Source organism: Clytia hemisphaerica, unplaced genomic scaffold (genome assembly GCF_902728285.1).
Source record: "Clytia hemisphaerica strain Z4C2 unplaced genomic scaffold, Clytia hemisphaerica genome assembly, whole genome shotgun sequence".
Taxonomy (NCBI): domain Eukaryota; kingdom Metazoa; phylum Cnidaria; class Hydrozoa; order Leptothecata; family Clytiidae; genus Clytia; species Clytia hemisphaerica.
Genome location: NW_027104529.1, coordinates 429,495 through 445,375, shown reverse-complemented (window position 1 = coordinate 445,375; position 15,881 = coordinate 429,495). Strand labels below are relative to the sequence as shown.

The following is a 15,881-nucleotide window of genomic DNA, read 5'->3' as shown; positions in this document are numbered from 1 at the left end:
TCTCATAAAATAATTGAGCACTTTGACTAAGAACATTGATGTATGCTTATCAATAGTGATTCTTATAGATAAACATGCGTTATTTGAGCCAAAAATTTCTTTGCAAAAGCCTGCTTGAGCCATCTTTTACCTACTTTCGAGCAAAAAATCTGAAAAAATTAATGATCCAAATTTCGAGAAAAGTTGGTAACGAACGGACAGACGTTAATTTATAGGACCTTCACCCCACCGGGGTAGGTCCAAAAATAAAATAATGACAAATTACTTGTGATCACGTGGTCGATCTTAATTGTCGTCACTAAAATCAAAAATAAACAGATAGAAAGAAAATATTTGACGTCAAATAAAAAAACAACAACATTAGAAACACAATTTGAAAAATTGTTCTTCATTCGAGAATCCAGATTTGAGTAAAGTGTTCGCAGAGAATTTTTACTCGAATCTTGTATCATTATATTGTTATCATGAGTGATATAATGACTAATATGGATATTCATACATTGACAGATGATCAGCAAACGATCTTGCAATTGCAAGATACCATTTATTTTCTGGAAGGAAAACTTTCAGAAAAAGATAAAGAAATTATTCGTCTAAACATCGACCTCCGTCGTACGATGGACGTAAGTTGAACATTCTTATCTCGACATTGGTTGAACCCTTTGTACATACTTAATACCTTCTTACACAAATATTAAGGTGTTGCGGTAGTGGTCACTGCACAGGCTACAGAGGTTCGATTCCCACTCGCAGCGGTTCACATGACAAGTGAACGAACCTTCGCCCGGGTCAACCCATGCCATGTGAGGGGAATTGGGTAGTCAGGCTAAAGGTGCTAAAGGTGTGCTAATTGAGCCTTAGAAATACCTTTTAGAATATGCGCTTAAATACCCAAGTAGTTACTCAATTGGTATTAGGGAAAAAAAGACCAGATGTAACGTTTGCTCCGTGAATTGAGTTGTAGAAAGCTTCATTCTGCACTCGCGCTGTTTCACTCACTTACACCGATAGGCTCATTTCTTTATAGTTAATGGTCAACTAAAGCAAATAATTTCTTTACTATCTTCTATAGGAGCGCCAACTTTGTCTCCAATTCGAAAATTCTGCTCTGAAGAGGAAGGCGGCAGAACATAACAAAACCATCCTCCCTTTGAGGAAAGAAAATAACGAATTGCGAGCAGAGAACGAGTCTCTCACCAGTACCATTATCGAACATATGGAGAGAGAAGCAAAACGAGGGAAAGGTAAAGACGCAGCATCGCAAACTATCGAGTTGCAACCTAAAACAACCTCCAGTGGTTGCCAAACTATCGAGTTACAATCCAAAACAACATCCAGTGGTTGCCAAACTATCGAGTTACAACCCAAGACAACATCCAGTGGTTGCCAAACTATCGAGTTACAACCCAAAACAACTTCCAGTGGTTGCCAAACTATCGAGTTACAACCCAAGACAACCTCCAGTGGTTGCCAAACTATCGAGTTACAACCCAAAACAACATCTAGCGGTTGTCAAACAGTGAATGTGAAACCAAAAACAGCTTCCAGCGGTTGCCAGACAATCAAGCTAAAATCAAAAGCAACCTCCAGCGGTTGCCAAACTGTCGACAAGCAATCCAAAACAACATCCAGCGGTTGTCAAACAATCGAGTTGCAACCCAAAACAACATCTAGCGGTTGCCAAACTATCGAGTTGCAACCCAAAACAACATCCAGCGGTTGCCAAACTATCGAGTTGCAACCCAAAACAACCTCCAGTGGTTTCCAAACAATCGGTGCACAACCTAGCACAACCTCCAGCGGTTGCCAGACAATCGCACTGCAACCCAAAACTAACTCCGTCGGTTGCCAAAAAAACGACATACAATCTAAAACAACCTCCAGTGGTTTCCAAACAATCGGTGCACAACCTAGCACAACCTCCAGCGGTTGCCAGACAATCGCACTGCAACCCAAAACTAACTCCGTCGGTTGCCAAAAAAACGACATACAATCCAAAACAACCTCCAGTGGTTTCCAAACAATCGGTGCACAACCTAGCACAACCTCAAGCGGTTGTCAGACAATCGCACTGCAACCCAAAACAACTTCCAGCGGCTGCCAGACAAATGCACATTGGTATATTGAAGATAAGAACCCATTGAATGTTGGTGGCTTTGGTTTACCAAAGGTATTTATAATTTCCAAATCTCAACTTATAGTAATATAGAATATAGAATAGAGTCTACCTCTGGCTAAATTTTGCTTTTTGAACACATGACAAGGTCACCCGCCATTGGGAAAAAGACTACCAAGATTTTAGTTGAAAAGCATAATTAAGAATGGAAAATAAACTGCAACAAGTTGGTAACACTCTAGTCTCGATTTCCAGACTATTATGCAAAATAGGGGCAATTCTCCTACAAAGTATAGGAGTATGTCTGCCATAAAAAAAACCGCGCGAGAGAGTGTTTTGAATAATTTTTCCTCTTTTGACGAGCGCACTTCTCTTTTACTGTTCACCTTTTAGTGTTTGATAATTAGGTGAAGCTGATTATTGACCTGGAATTTTAAATTATTAGTCTAGACTAGTAACACTCTGTTTTGACGTAATTCTGTTACTGTATCCAGTCTATAAAGAAGCCTAAAGTGGCCTTCAGGCTACATAGAATAAAGTACTAGTATTCATGTTTAGAAAATTATCAAATACGTATTTCAAAAGTCACGAATAGGAGACAACCCCTCCTCAGCAGACCTTCAATTCACGCATTCAAACAATTTTTTGATCACAAGTAACGTTTCTTTTTTATAGAACAACCAACGCCAAAGAAAGGTTATCAAACCATTTGTCAATCAAGGTGGTTTTGGAAGCCCAAAAGTAAGTAATAAACAGCAAAACCTGACACTATAATCTTTACAAAGTACACTCTACTATTCGAAATAAATTCTCTACAAATAAATTAGATTTTCTACTCAAGATGGGAGAGATAACCTTATCAGCTGTATTTTCCAACATTTAGGATCTCAATAAGCGATCACCAAAAACCAAAGACCAAAAGCCGAACAACAACCGCGCTTTTGGCGGCCCAAACAAGGCCAATAAAACTGCTTTCAAACCATCACAAGCAGCAAAAAAACACAAAGATGGCTTCGGACTTCCTACTGCAAGTATTTATTTGGTCGACATTAACTTACCACTGCAATCATATGAGATCGCCCAATTTTTTCGGTCCTGTACTGGTAGATCTGGAACTAAGAACGCCCTGTTTTGCCTTACGCCCAGTTTTTTGAACCCGACAAAAAAATTAGAGATCGGTATTGTTTGCTTAGTTTGACCTCGTTCGCGCATCCGAAATCAAAAAGATATTACCGAATTATTACGAATTTCTTTCGGGAAATGAATTCAAAGTCAATTTATAGATGGGTCCTAATAAAGAAAAAAATGCACTGCTACCCACATCTCAACATTTTTGAATTTCTTCAGGCATATAGTTTGAACAATTAAAAATCCCATTCAAAAAATCCCACCTTTTCGACCGTAGCCGCCAATTACCGTGCGAGCATTTTTTTGTCCGTTTTACCACCCTAAAAACGTCCCAGTGTATTTTTCGCACCTATAGACAATAGAAAAAGGTGTCAAAAAGGATTGGATCGAGTTTAGGGGGATAATTAAATAATTAAGTGGTACGCGCCTGACCGCGCGACTACGGTTGAAAAGGTGTATTAAAAATCACATTCGAAGACCATAAATTTAGTATTACGGTAAGAAAAATGAAGAACAGTCTACACTACACTTGATAATGTAATGAATATTTATCTCGATTTTTATTTATAGAACATGCGCAACCGCATGTAGATAGGAAGTTCAAGCCAAGGGGCTGATGGAGCTCCGTAGCCTGGGAGGGCAGTCCGTCTAGGAGAAGCTGAACTCCGAAATCAAACGCAAGGGCGGATGAGGCTCTACAGTCATGGTGAAGACAACTCATCTAGGAGAAGATGAACTCTGAATTCAAAACCAGTCAAATGCAAGAACATCAGTGAGAGAAGACTCGAAATACAAACTAAATTTCTATCAGGTCGAGATAAAATCAAAACACAGCATCGTCCACAAGATTGTTATAGCTGCCATCCTAAGTCTTCAAAAGGCTAATATTGAACATCAGAGGACAAGCTAAGAAGGAAAGTGATCATCAACGTCTAAAGACAACGGTGAACAAGTTAAACATCAATGGAAAGACAGAAAGAAAATGCAACATTCAACGAAAGAAACAAATGCAACGTTAGGAGAATATTGACAGTTATCTCCCGAAGAAACTTGTCGGGCCAGGAAATGAAGGACAACGGAATAAAATGCTCCATTTTGACAATAGCAAAGTCGACACAAAATCAAGTTAAACATCTCGCCTGCCGAACATCTGGTGAAAAAATGATTGTATGAATGAAATATTGTGAATGAATAGAACAAGGGAAAATGTATTTAGTTTTAGTGTTCAGAATTGACTTTGTTTGAGATATTACTCTTGTCTCCCTAATAGACGGGGAAGGGAGGGGGTTTCCGAATAAGCAGGGGGTAGGAAATTTTTTTAAATTCTAATAAGTGGGGGGATGGAATAAGAGGGAGGGGGGTAATTTGAAGACAGAATTTTTCTTAACTGATAACAATTTCAACAACAACAAGCTACATACTGAATGGACCTACCTAATTCATGATATTGATGGTGTAATGTTTCCTACGGAAAGACCCCGGTTTTTGCCAGTAGTGGCAAATTACAACTTTTGTCTAATTTAAATTTGCCACACTACTGGCTAAAACCGGGGTCTTTCCGTAGAAAACATTACGTCATGAATATCATGAATAAAGATAGTCAAAAACATTCTGAATGATAATGAAAATGTTCAAACAAAAAAGAGAGATAACAGAATGATACAGAAATATGTAAGCTTGAAACTCTGGCTTTCCGATGTTTCGAGGTACGGTGAAAATGATCAAACCATGCTAAGTTTTGGTCATAAACATAAACAATATTTTCCTGTAAAGATAACTCAAAAAATCTACAATAAAGAATTTTTGAAAAAAGACTGGAATCTGGAAGTCACATTTCAATGAGGATTATAACTTCATATCATTATGTAAAAAATGAGGAAAAAAATATATGTCCACTAAATAGAAAAGTTTGATTTTTACAGTCAAAAAAAAATTACGGAAAAAATGGCTTCAGCCACTTTTTTAGAGAACCTTACCCAAAAGAAATAATAAAGCAATTTCACACAAAGTCCATGAAAACCTACTTTTAGGCACTTTTTGGTCCTAATGTTTTTATTGCCGTTTCTTTTTATCATGATTTCACGTAGATCTGTTTAAAGTTACATAAAGTTTATTTAAAGAAAATATCTGGAATTTTGCATATCCAGATTAAGGGTTTTACATTCAAATGATACCAAGATATTTCTGTAGACATTTCGGGAGATGATGGATTAAATATTCTTTGTTATACCATGTCAAACAAGCCAGACGAGCTCTGTGTTTCAATGAATCGTGATCAAGGAATGCAGAAATGTTCACTATCTGAAGTTTCAAGGGTTGTTCATATCGGGTTGTTCGTAATGATGCCATCTCTTGCATATTCCAATTGAATATATAAGGATAAGGGAAACGAACATCTTTGTGTATCAAAGTTTTCTTTGCTGTGTAGATGTCTAGAAGGTAAACGTTCTCTTTATTTCCTGATTCTTTAGATCTTCCAAGTAGGAAATATTTATCGAAACATTTAACCACTTGGTCACTAACAGTGAATGATAAAGGATGTGCCAATTGAATGGATTTCACAATAACAACTTTATTGTCATTATCTATAGTAAACAATTCCAGTTCTAATTCCGTGTTCAAACCATTGCAATCCCAGATAGTCATAAAAGAAGATCTATACAAGTGAATAAATTGCTTTAAAAAATTTCCCACAATATTATGAGAAAAAACCTGACGCCCCTCAAAATCAAAACCAACAAGCAAACCATCATCAAAGTGGAACCATAAAAATAATCTCTTACTTTCAGTATCCAAAAAAAGTTCAGGAACAAAGTCCCAGTTTGATTTGGGCAACTCAATACTTGGTATTCGTTGGTAATGATTAACACGGTCTTCATCAAATTGAATGATGTCGATCGTATACTTATTTTCTTCAATTTCTTTCATTACAACTAAATAATCATTACCAACATTCTCATAACATTTCGCAAATTCAATTTGACAAGAATTGACAACAACACCAGGAGGATAAATCAAATCAAAACTACAATCTTCGGTGTCTTCGTATGAATGAGTTGATTTTGTTGCCTCCTTTACTTCAAAAATGGAACGGAGACACCCACTGTAAACTTGTACCATACTGGAAGGTTGTATTACTAATTTGAACCATCTTAATGTTTCTGCATGAAAGAGTGTTCGAACCTTTGGGTCAACTTCTGGAAAGGTGACAGATTTTACTTTGAATTTGTTGTCTTCATAAAAATACACAGCAATAAAGGTACTCTTAAAATTATGTCCAAATTTGTAAGTGACTGTGTAATAATTCCCACTTACATCAAATCCCTGGTTATCATTAAAGCGGCACATTGAAGGTTTGGTTGTGTTTTTCCACATTTCTTGTGTTTCCAAACATTCCGTGATTCCTTGTGGAAGAAAGGACTTCTTCTGTGTTTTTAAAGTCATTTATTTCCTTTTAGTCCGACTTAAAGCTCTATAAAGAAAAAAAATCAAAAGCATGATTCATAAGCATATAATAAGCATAACCTATGCCTGGATGCTTTGAGAACTTAAGCATTCACGAGCCTGACCAAGGGGGGCAAGGGGGCACTTGCTTATAAAAAAACATGTAGGCGAGAAAGTATATTCTTGGGAACAAGTATCATTTTTCATTGTTCATTGAAATAATGACTTTAAAAGGATGGTGAAAGTGGTTTTTACCCAAATAACACTATAGCCTCTGGTAGACCTTTATGTAGATACACCCCAGTGTGTGCAGTACGCAGTGCTGATTAGTTCAAATAAGGAAGAAATGCATACACCAGCTCTGTCACCCTAATCTCCTGAGTGAATATGTTGGGCGTAACTTCTTATTTCGGTATATAAGACAATAATTTGAACTCACCACTCAAAGACGATATACATTTTTAAATAGTCCACTCTCTTAAACTAGCCATAACTTTCATTAAGGTGCCACCGCAGCAAAACGAACACTTAGAGTTGAATTTGCGTTCAAAAGGAATGATCTTAGCCCTAAAGTAGTTTTTGTTAAGAGTGAGCTCTCATCTGAGACAAAATTCTTTCAAATGCTAACAAATGTGTCAAGGGATTGATTTACAGTCTACTTAGAGTGACATCCGTGCCTTGTCTTACACGTTTTTTAAAAGAACAATTTCATAAGAATACGAGGCTGAAATTTGGCCAAAACCTAAGAACAAATTAAGAAGAATCTGAACCTCAGGTTTCAGAAATTACTGAGAAGTACATGTTTCCATTTTAATTAATATTGACATTTAAGGCTGAGAAACTCATATAAATTTGAGAGCATCCCAGCCAGAATCATATGACTTACTGGTTTTTCCTATAAAAGCGTATATATCTGAAGATACTGCTCTTTATATGTTATTTTACTAATGTACACGTATAGCAACATAACTGTTCGAAAACTTTGAGTAGAGTAATATTTTTAAGCTATGAAGAGCGCTTAACAACTACTTGTGGTATAAAAAGGGAATTTCCCAGAAAAGCGAATTTCCTTAGATTCATTTACCCAGCCGGCACAAAACGTTTTGAAAACGTTTTTTTCAAGTTCATATTAGGTTTTATAAAAACCGTTTGTAAAATAACGTTTTTTCAACGTTTTATCAACGTTTTCACTAAAACTAGTTTTTGTTGAAACGTTTTGAAGACGTTTTAAGGACGTTTTTTTCAAAACGTTTTCGTCAAGTTTTAACAAAAACGTTACAAAAACGTTTTTCCAAAACTGTTTTAAAACATTGGTTTTCTAAACGTTTTTCAAACGTTTTTTGGACGCAATTTAAAACCATTGGGTGTAATACTAACTAAGTCTATCAGTGATATTTTTTACTGGGTTTTCTTGGAGAAAAATGACTGATAAGTTGATGTGTTATCGTTTGCAAATTAACGGTATCTGAGAATAGAATTAGAAATAAATATGGTCGATGATATCTGAGAAGAGAAAGACTCTAACTAAAGAAGAGCATGCGGTCATTTTACAAAAGGCCATCGGCGCACGGGTGTTTTCATTTCGCGCCCTTTTTTACTCGCGGAATTTCATGAATTTACTACTGCGCATGACCGGTGTTCAAAAAACCTAAATAAAACGCGATTTGAACCGGAATTCTCAACCTATCAAATAAAACAAATGTCGAAGACGGGGGTTATAAAAGACTGATTCATTAAAGAGCCATATTTACTTTGTTCATAAGAGATTAACTATATTTGTATTTGCTCTAAACATGTTTTATTTATTGAAAAAGAAAAGAAAATTACTTTCTTTATTGTGAAATTAATATTCAGATCTATAAAGGAACTTATTGATTAAACCCCCGTGTTGGTAGAGATCGCGGACTTATTTTGTTACAGAATTAGGCGGTAAACTTACAGAAGACGAAAGACAGACAGCGGAACAACTGCACGATCAAAAGGTAAAATTTGTCTTTTGTTTTTTATTCTACTTTCGCTTTTGACTGATTGAGTTGGAAAATCAGACAAAATCATGAAATATGGAGTGATGTACATCAATATTTGGTATTTGCATTTGAAATGGAACATGATTTGATAATATTTGGAATGAGAAGTACTTAATCTCCTTGGCTGATAACTAAAGCTGATTTGATTTGCCCCATTTAAAACTTGTAATTTTATAAAGCTGTAAAAGAAGCAAGAAGGGATATATAGGAAAAAAAAACTTTTAGGAAGGCTCCCATTTTTGCACAATATGACAGAAAGAGCAAGAGATCTTCCAGGCACATACAATTGTTGGAATATTGCTGGTTATTAACAGCTGGGCTTTATATTTTGTAAACATTCTGATGAACATTTTTGCTACTTTCACGACAAAAAAAAGAGAGATAAGTTTGGCCTGACTGAAAAGTTAGCTTTATAATTGAGGCTGGTTACTGTGGAGTCGTGGGTAACTTTGCTTTGGCACTGTTTTTCTTGGAAATTATGGTATATATTGTTTGAGCTGAAAATCTGGTTTTGGTTTTCATTAGCCTGGGAGACCAGGCTAATATCTTATTGTTTTGACCAGACGGTGTCAATCGAACGAATCGAACGCCGAATCAATTGAACGCAATTGAACACAATCGGATAATTACAATTCGATTGTCGAACGCAATCGAATCGCAATCGAATATTACCCAGGATTTGCCGTTCGATTGCTTCGATTACGTTCGATTGTATTCGATTATGTTCGAGTACGTTCGATTGATTTAGATTTTATTCGCTTTCGTACGATACTTAATAAGCGCTCGGCCGCCCGTGCTTAAAAGCTCTAACAGAGTGATCCAATTTAATTTAAAATCGCAATCAAACTCATCGAACATAATCGTAATCGAACAAATGGAACATAGTCAACTATTAATCGAACCAATCTATAACGTTACTCGAACGCAATCGAACACAATCGAATATTACCCAGGAATCGGCCGTTCGATTAAGATTCGATTACGTTCGGCAATCGAATCGCAACTATTCGATCGCGTTCGATTACTTTCGATTGGTTCGATTGCGATTTTTGTTCGAAGTTGTTCGATTGACACCGTCTGGTTATGATTTGATAAACAGAAGTATGACGTCAAACAGCTCTATTGTTTCAAGAAGTGGATGGCGCGAGCTTTTGAATTGTTTTGAAAAAATAACGTTTTTTTCTTTTGTGATTTGAAGTGATTTGAATCGAGTCAAATAATTCCATACTCTGTATTTCAGTGAAGTTGTTGGGATTTTTATAACAGGATAGAAATATTTTTGTACAGAGTATGGTCTTCAGACTAGGTTTTCATTGGATTGATTTTGATCAGAAAATTAGGCGTTAATCACAAATATTTTCATTTCGCGTCCTCGCTTGGTCTAAAAAGTGAGTCGGTCGGTCGGTCGTAAAATTTTTCAGGTTTTCTTAAATTTGGTCTGTGAGGTGGTTAAAGCGCGTTAACTGAGTCAAAGAAAAATGTTTGATAGCCAAGCCAGCCAAAACGATCGTGTGTTTGGCGTGGTTTCAATTTATGACCTTTGTTTTGAACACTGTGACCTTTGACACAAAACGAATGCGCTAGAAATTGCTCGCAAAAAATTGGCAATTATAAAATTTTTGAGCGAAGAAAACGTCAACGCAAAAATTCCGAATTTACCGACTCTCCGACTCGATTCTACTCAATTTTCAAGAGTCGGTCGGGCGACGAGAAACGAAGATATTTGCGATTGCCGCCCTAACTGTCAGAACTTTCATTGATAAACATTTTCTGCTGTTTCTAATAAATACCGTAAGTTAGATTGATGTCAACATCCGTCCTCTAATTTTGACACCCTTATTAGATATGTGAATGACAGAAATGTCGATATACAAAAGATTTTTATGATAAGCAAAGAAAAATGTTTTCATCAACGATTTCAACCTTCATGTTATTCCTAAAACACTAAAGAAAGGTGTTGGAATTAGAAGTGGGATGTTGATATTAGACCAACTTACGGTAAGCCAGTTGGTTATTTCAACCTGTTCGAGCGTCAGCCAATTAGGAGGGGGAGCAGGGGGGTCAAGTCAGTGTACTGGACCATAGGGTACTAACTTTTTTTTTGGATTTTTTTCCAAAAAATTAGACCACCACCCTTTTTAGTACACTGTACTAATTTTTTTTCACGGTCCGGGCTTTGACACCACCCTCAGTACATTGTACTAACTTTTTTTCACCGTCGGGGCTTTGACACCACCCTTTTAGTACAATGTACTAACTTTCTTCCACAGCCAGAGCTTTGATACCACCCTTTTAGTACACTGTACTGAGGTTTTTCTTTAACTAGATTTTTATTACCACCCTTTCAGTACACTGTACTAGCTGTTTTTTCGATCAGATAAGTTTAGAAACCACCCCTTATAGTGCACTGTTCTAATTTCTTCTTGGCCAGATAAGTTTAATTGCCAGCATATATGGGCCAGTACACTGACTCGATACCCCCCTGGGCAGCCCTGGGGGGAGAAAGTGCCTACTTCGCAACAATATTTAAAAAAAGGACAAATAAAAAAAACGTGCCAAATAAAAAAATAAAAAATAAAAAAAGAACAACAAATCTCACCATCCACAGTCCCAACTGAAAGTGACTCTACATTCCTTACTTTCCAGAGTGGCTTTTTATGTATTACGTATAATAACAACTAACAGTTTATAAATACCCATGTGTTTTAACTTTGTTTTGAAAATGAAACAATAGATGCGAAGTAGACACGTTTTCTCTAAGAGTGATCAATTTTTTTGCCACACAAAACTTTCTTGCTGCCAAAATATTTTTACTTTGGAATTTTTGTTAAAAGCTTAACCGATGTCAGTTACTTTTGTTGAACTGGGTGCTGGTCACCAATTTGTCCTTAAAAAATTAGGGAAAAAAGTTCTAAAATTTATACTTTCTTGTATATCAAAATAATCTACATAGGTTATTAAAAACGCCTAAGTTTGTCGGACAAATACTTCCATGGTGTGAAAGTTACAGTTTGAATTCGGTGACCCCTCATTTTTTCAAATAATACGAAACACTCATTTTTACTTGTGTCAGGTCTTCAAAATGTTGATGATAAACATTTTTTTGTTTCAGGTACCACTAAAACTAAATCCCAATTTAGTTTAAACAATTTGAGATACAAATGTCAGTGATTTAAAGATGCTAGTTGAAAAATTATATTTGGAAAACCTTTAGAAATTTCTCGGAAAAGTTACAAACTTTGCAAATACATGTTTACATATATAATTGCAATTTTCTATTAAACAAAACTATTGTCCTATACTTTGAAAAACCATAGAAGAAAGCTTTCATAAAAGGGCTATTTAAAAAGATATAGGCTTTATTTCATGTCTGAAACCAAAATTTATTATAAACACTTTTTGTCTTTTTTCATGACATTTATCGCAAAGCATATGCAACTTTGAAATTTTTACCACATTCTTTAAGATATATATGGAGAGCTTTATTGTCCACTGGGGAATTTTCTTTCACGTGCATTTAGAGGCTGCGATTAAGAAGTTTAAAATACTTGTCTTCGCGTCGTTTCAGGTTATTTCCTTTTTTAGCTTGGACGATCTAGAGCACTTTTTTAAAAAGTTAATTTGTTTACCCCATTCTTTAACTATCAGGGGAGTCAGGGTCAGAATTCACCAGAAATTATGGCACTAAAATAGTTCCTCCATCAACGGTTTTATACCTTACGTTGGAATAGTCATCTGACTGTCAAAACAGTCAAGGTCATCCGGCAACCGAAATAGTTATCCCACCCGCAGAAAATTGGCCGTTGGAAAAGTTATCTGGTCTGCAGAAATTGAGGCCCGAGTTATTTTTTCAAGTTTTTTTTTTAAGTTATGAAAAACAGAGCTGCTGCATCCTTTTTCGTAATTTTTGGCTTGATTATATAACCTTATCAACAATTTGGTACTCGGTTGCTTTATTTTTGAAAATATTTCCTTTTTATAATTCATCTCGTTTTTTAGCCCTAGAAATAGTTTGAGTTTGAGGAGGAACTGTGGTTAGGAAATAGAGGTGAATTTAAATAACTAATCTAAAAGTTATTTAAAATAATCTAGTTAACAACTAACAGGAAACAACTCGATTAATTAAAAGAAGTATTGAAAGATAATTTTTCCTTTTGGGTATTATTCCTTCTGATTTTATGAAAATGTTTCCTGGCATTAGATTTTTTAATTTACTTTTTTATTCTGTTGGAAATTATGAAAATATGCTTGTTACTTGAGGGCTAAGTATGTTTGTTATACTAAAACTATTATAATAAATTCTCAGAAGTTTTGTTTCCAGGTTGCAAAATGAATTCAGTTACAAAAAGTGTTACTTTTCTTTCAGTTAACAGAAACTACTAAAAGAGCTTCTAGTGTTCTTCATTATAATGTAATGTCACAAAACACGTATCAATTGATGGGGTTAGCGCTATCAATATTTGGAACATTAATACCAATAAAGTCAGTTAACAAAAGAATGAATCAAAGGACAATTTATCAACTTTGGCTGAGATAATTAATGAGAATATATTATATTGTGTTATATTTGAAAGATGCTTAAATTTGAATGCAGAATTGTGACGATATCAAACATATATCATGAGTGGAAACTTGGCATTATTAACTATTGAAACACATTATGAAATTCAGTTTCAAAGGCTCACTTTCCTTTTATTGAGCAAAACTCTTACAAGTGTTATTAAAATTGGTGTACACATGTGCTAAATAATTTGTAGAGCTTAATTAATTTTGAGCCTTAGTTTGAAATCTTGTACCTACAATTTAATGATTTTTATTTTCTTAATGATAATAACAATGATAATAATAATCAATCAAAATCAATCAGTTTCAATGAGTATCTATACATAATTTTTGAGAAAATGGACGATGGGAAGTTTTCTAAAAATCGTTGAATAATCTCTTTTTGAGTTTTTGTTAAAGATTTGAACATCAAAGAGTGTAAAAACGCCAACAGGGGTCATGATCAGGCCCATTGAACGGTGAATTTCGACAGTGCCAAGCATGGAAAAATACTTCACCAGTCTAAAAATTCATTTTGTCGAGTACATATAGAATCAAGCCTTGCTAAGAATTCGTCAATTTTTCATTTGCCAACCTATAAAAAACAGGCTAAAATCCATACGCCTAACTATAGTTATTTGTTTTTCAGATCTTTATTTTCATTTCATATTTATAAACTTTATACCATGTGTAAAAAATGTTCATATATGATTAGTACGCAGTAGAGATTATTGTATAATTGTATTCTAGTAACAATTGTATAATTGCATATTAATAATTGTATAGTATATTCCATAATTTATTAACCATTCTATTCAATAAAATAATATTTGAAACATATTTCAGCTCCTCGTGCTTTTTCTTTGTTCTCTTTCTAAAATTATGGAGAAAAATATACGAAACCACGGCGTTTTTTTTATAAAGGAAATTTCGGAGAAATACGCAAACTAAAAATTTTAGTGATTTTTTTATCAAGATTCACAGAATTAGATTTTGGCACTATTGATAACGTTTAAAATACGTTTCGAGAACGTTTATCTCAAAACGGTTCTCAGATCACGTTTTAAAAACGTTTTTAAAACCATTTTCTCGAACGTTTTCGCACACGTTCAGGAAACGTTCTATGAGCGTTTTGAAAAAACGTTTTGAAAAGCGACAAATAGAACGCTCTCAAAACGTTATCAGAACGTTTGAAAAAACCTTCAAAAAACGTCTTTAAAACGTTTTTTTGCCGGCTGGGTAACTCTCCAGGGATAAGAAAAAACTGACATTTCAAAATGAGTAATTAGATCAAAATAACTCCGGAAAAGTCTTTTTGATGATGATAAAACAATAGAGAGACCGTAGGATAAGAATGCTACCGTTAAGCGGAACTAAAATACTGAAAAACGCGCGCAAAATTATGAGATGTTTGCCCAACTTCCTTATGCGTGAAGCTATGAATGCCATCCTCAGAAGCTTTAGGCTTCCTCCGGTGGCAGCTACGTTCATGACCGCAATAATTACTGAACGAGGCCAGCTCCCATCAGCCAAGTTGGTTCTGTCACCAATGACGCATGTTTCTAGCAATCTCATTTCAAAAAAAAATCGATATAAAAGAGCTGACATCAGCAGAAAGAATGACGCTGAAACACGACTCGCTCTTTAACCTTAATTTCTGTTCACGCAAAGTTTTCCAAGTCACTTATTCACGCAGCTTGTTAAAACTTTTTACGCATTTATTTAAGTGACAAAACTAATTCATGCATTCACCCACACTGCTGTGGATGGTCTATAGTAAGACTGCTCGATAAAAGACATCAATTGACTTTTTTTTTTGGCAATTAACTTTGGCTTACATTACACAGCGTTTTTGAGCAAAAAATCCACTTTCGGCTGCATGCGACGAGTACAAATTTTTAAAAATACTTAGTTTATTCTGCTTTGTTAGCATAGAGACGCGTCCCCTTCTATATCATATAAAAATAATATCATCGGTGGAGGCTATAACATTTTTTGGGAATTTACCTGACAACAGATCTCAACCCCCGGACAATCAGCAGTAGACCCCCTGACATCTAAATTACCCCTAAACAGAGCAAGTTTGCCCCCAAAACAAGGCAAATTTTGTAGATTTTTCACTACCCCTCGGACAAAGTATCCAATATATCCTCCAGCCCCCCCATGTATAACAAATTTCTGGAAGAGCTCATTATTTGACAACTCAGCCCAACTCCTGTTATTACCATGAAGCCCCCAGCGGTTTGCGTAAATGCGTGAATAGGCTTTTTTACTTGCGTGAATGCTTGAAAATAAAAAAAAGTTTGCGTGGAGGTCCGCTGGGGGGGGGGGGGCAATGAATCGACTTATCGGGCAATATAATCTAATGAGACAGGAGCGTCAATTTATTTCATTGTCAAACATTCGCTACTACTGAAACAGACATATTTAACAAACTAGACATATTTAACAAACTTTTTACCGATTGTCTAGACCGACACGCACCCCTCATCAGGCAGAAATTAACGCGCCCACCAGCTCCGTGGTTAAAAGATCTCAACATCAGCGAGAAGCAAAAGGAAAGAGACTATTTACGAACCAAATGTCATTCCCCGCAGTCCGAGCAAAAAGATTGGGATCTGTTT

At 35.5% G+C, this 15,881-nt stretch overlaps 1 protein-coding gene and 1 long non-coding RNA gene across 2 annotated transcripts in view; one reads left to right on the top strand and one right to left on the bottom strand.

Moving 5' to 3' along the window:
- LOC136822134 (uncharacterized) overlaps positions 1-15,881 on the bottom strand; it is a 55,145-nt gene that overhangs the window by 10,200 nt on the left and 29,064 nt on the right. The window lies entirely within an intron of this gene.
- Positions 402-3,861, top strand: LOC136822185 (Kruppel-like factor 18). Its single transcript, XM_067078428.1, has 5 exons — positions 402-623; positions 1,073-2,170; positions 2,792-2,857; positions 3,000-3,147; positions 3,815-3,861. Exons 1-5 carry the CDS (start codon positions 465-467, stop codon positions 3,859-3,861), a joined length of 1,518 nt encoding a protein of 505 aa, XP_066934529.1. The 5' UTR covers positions 402-464.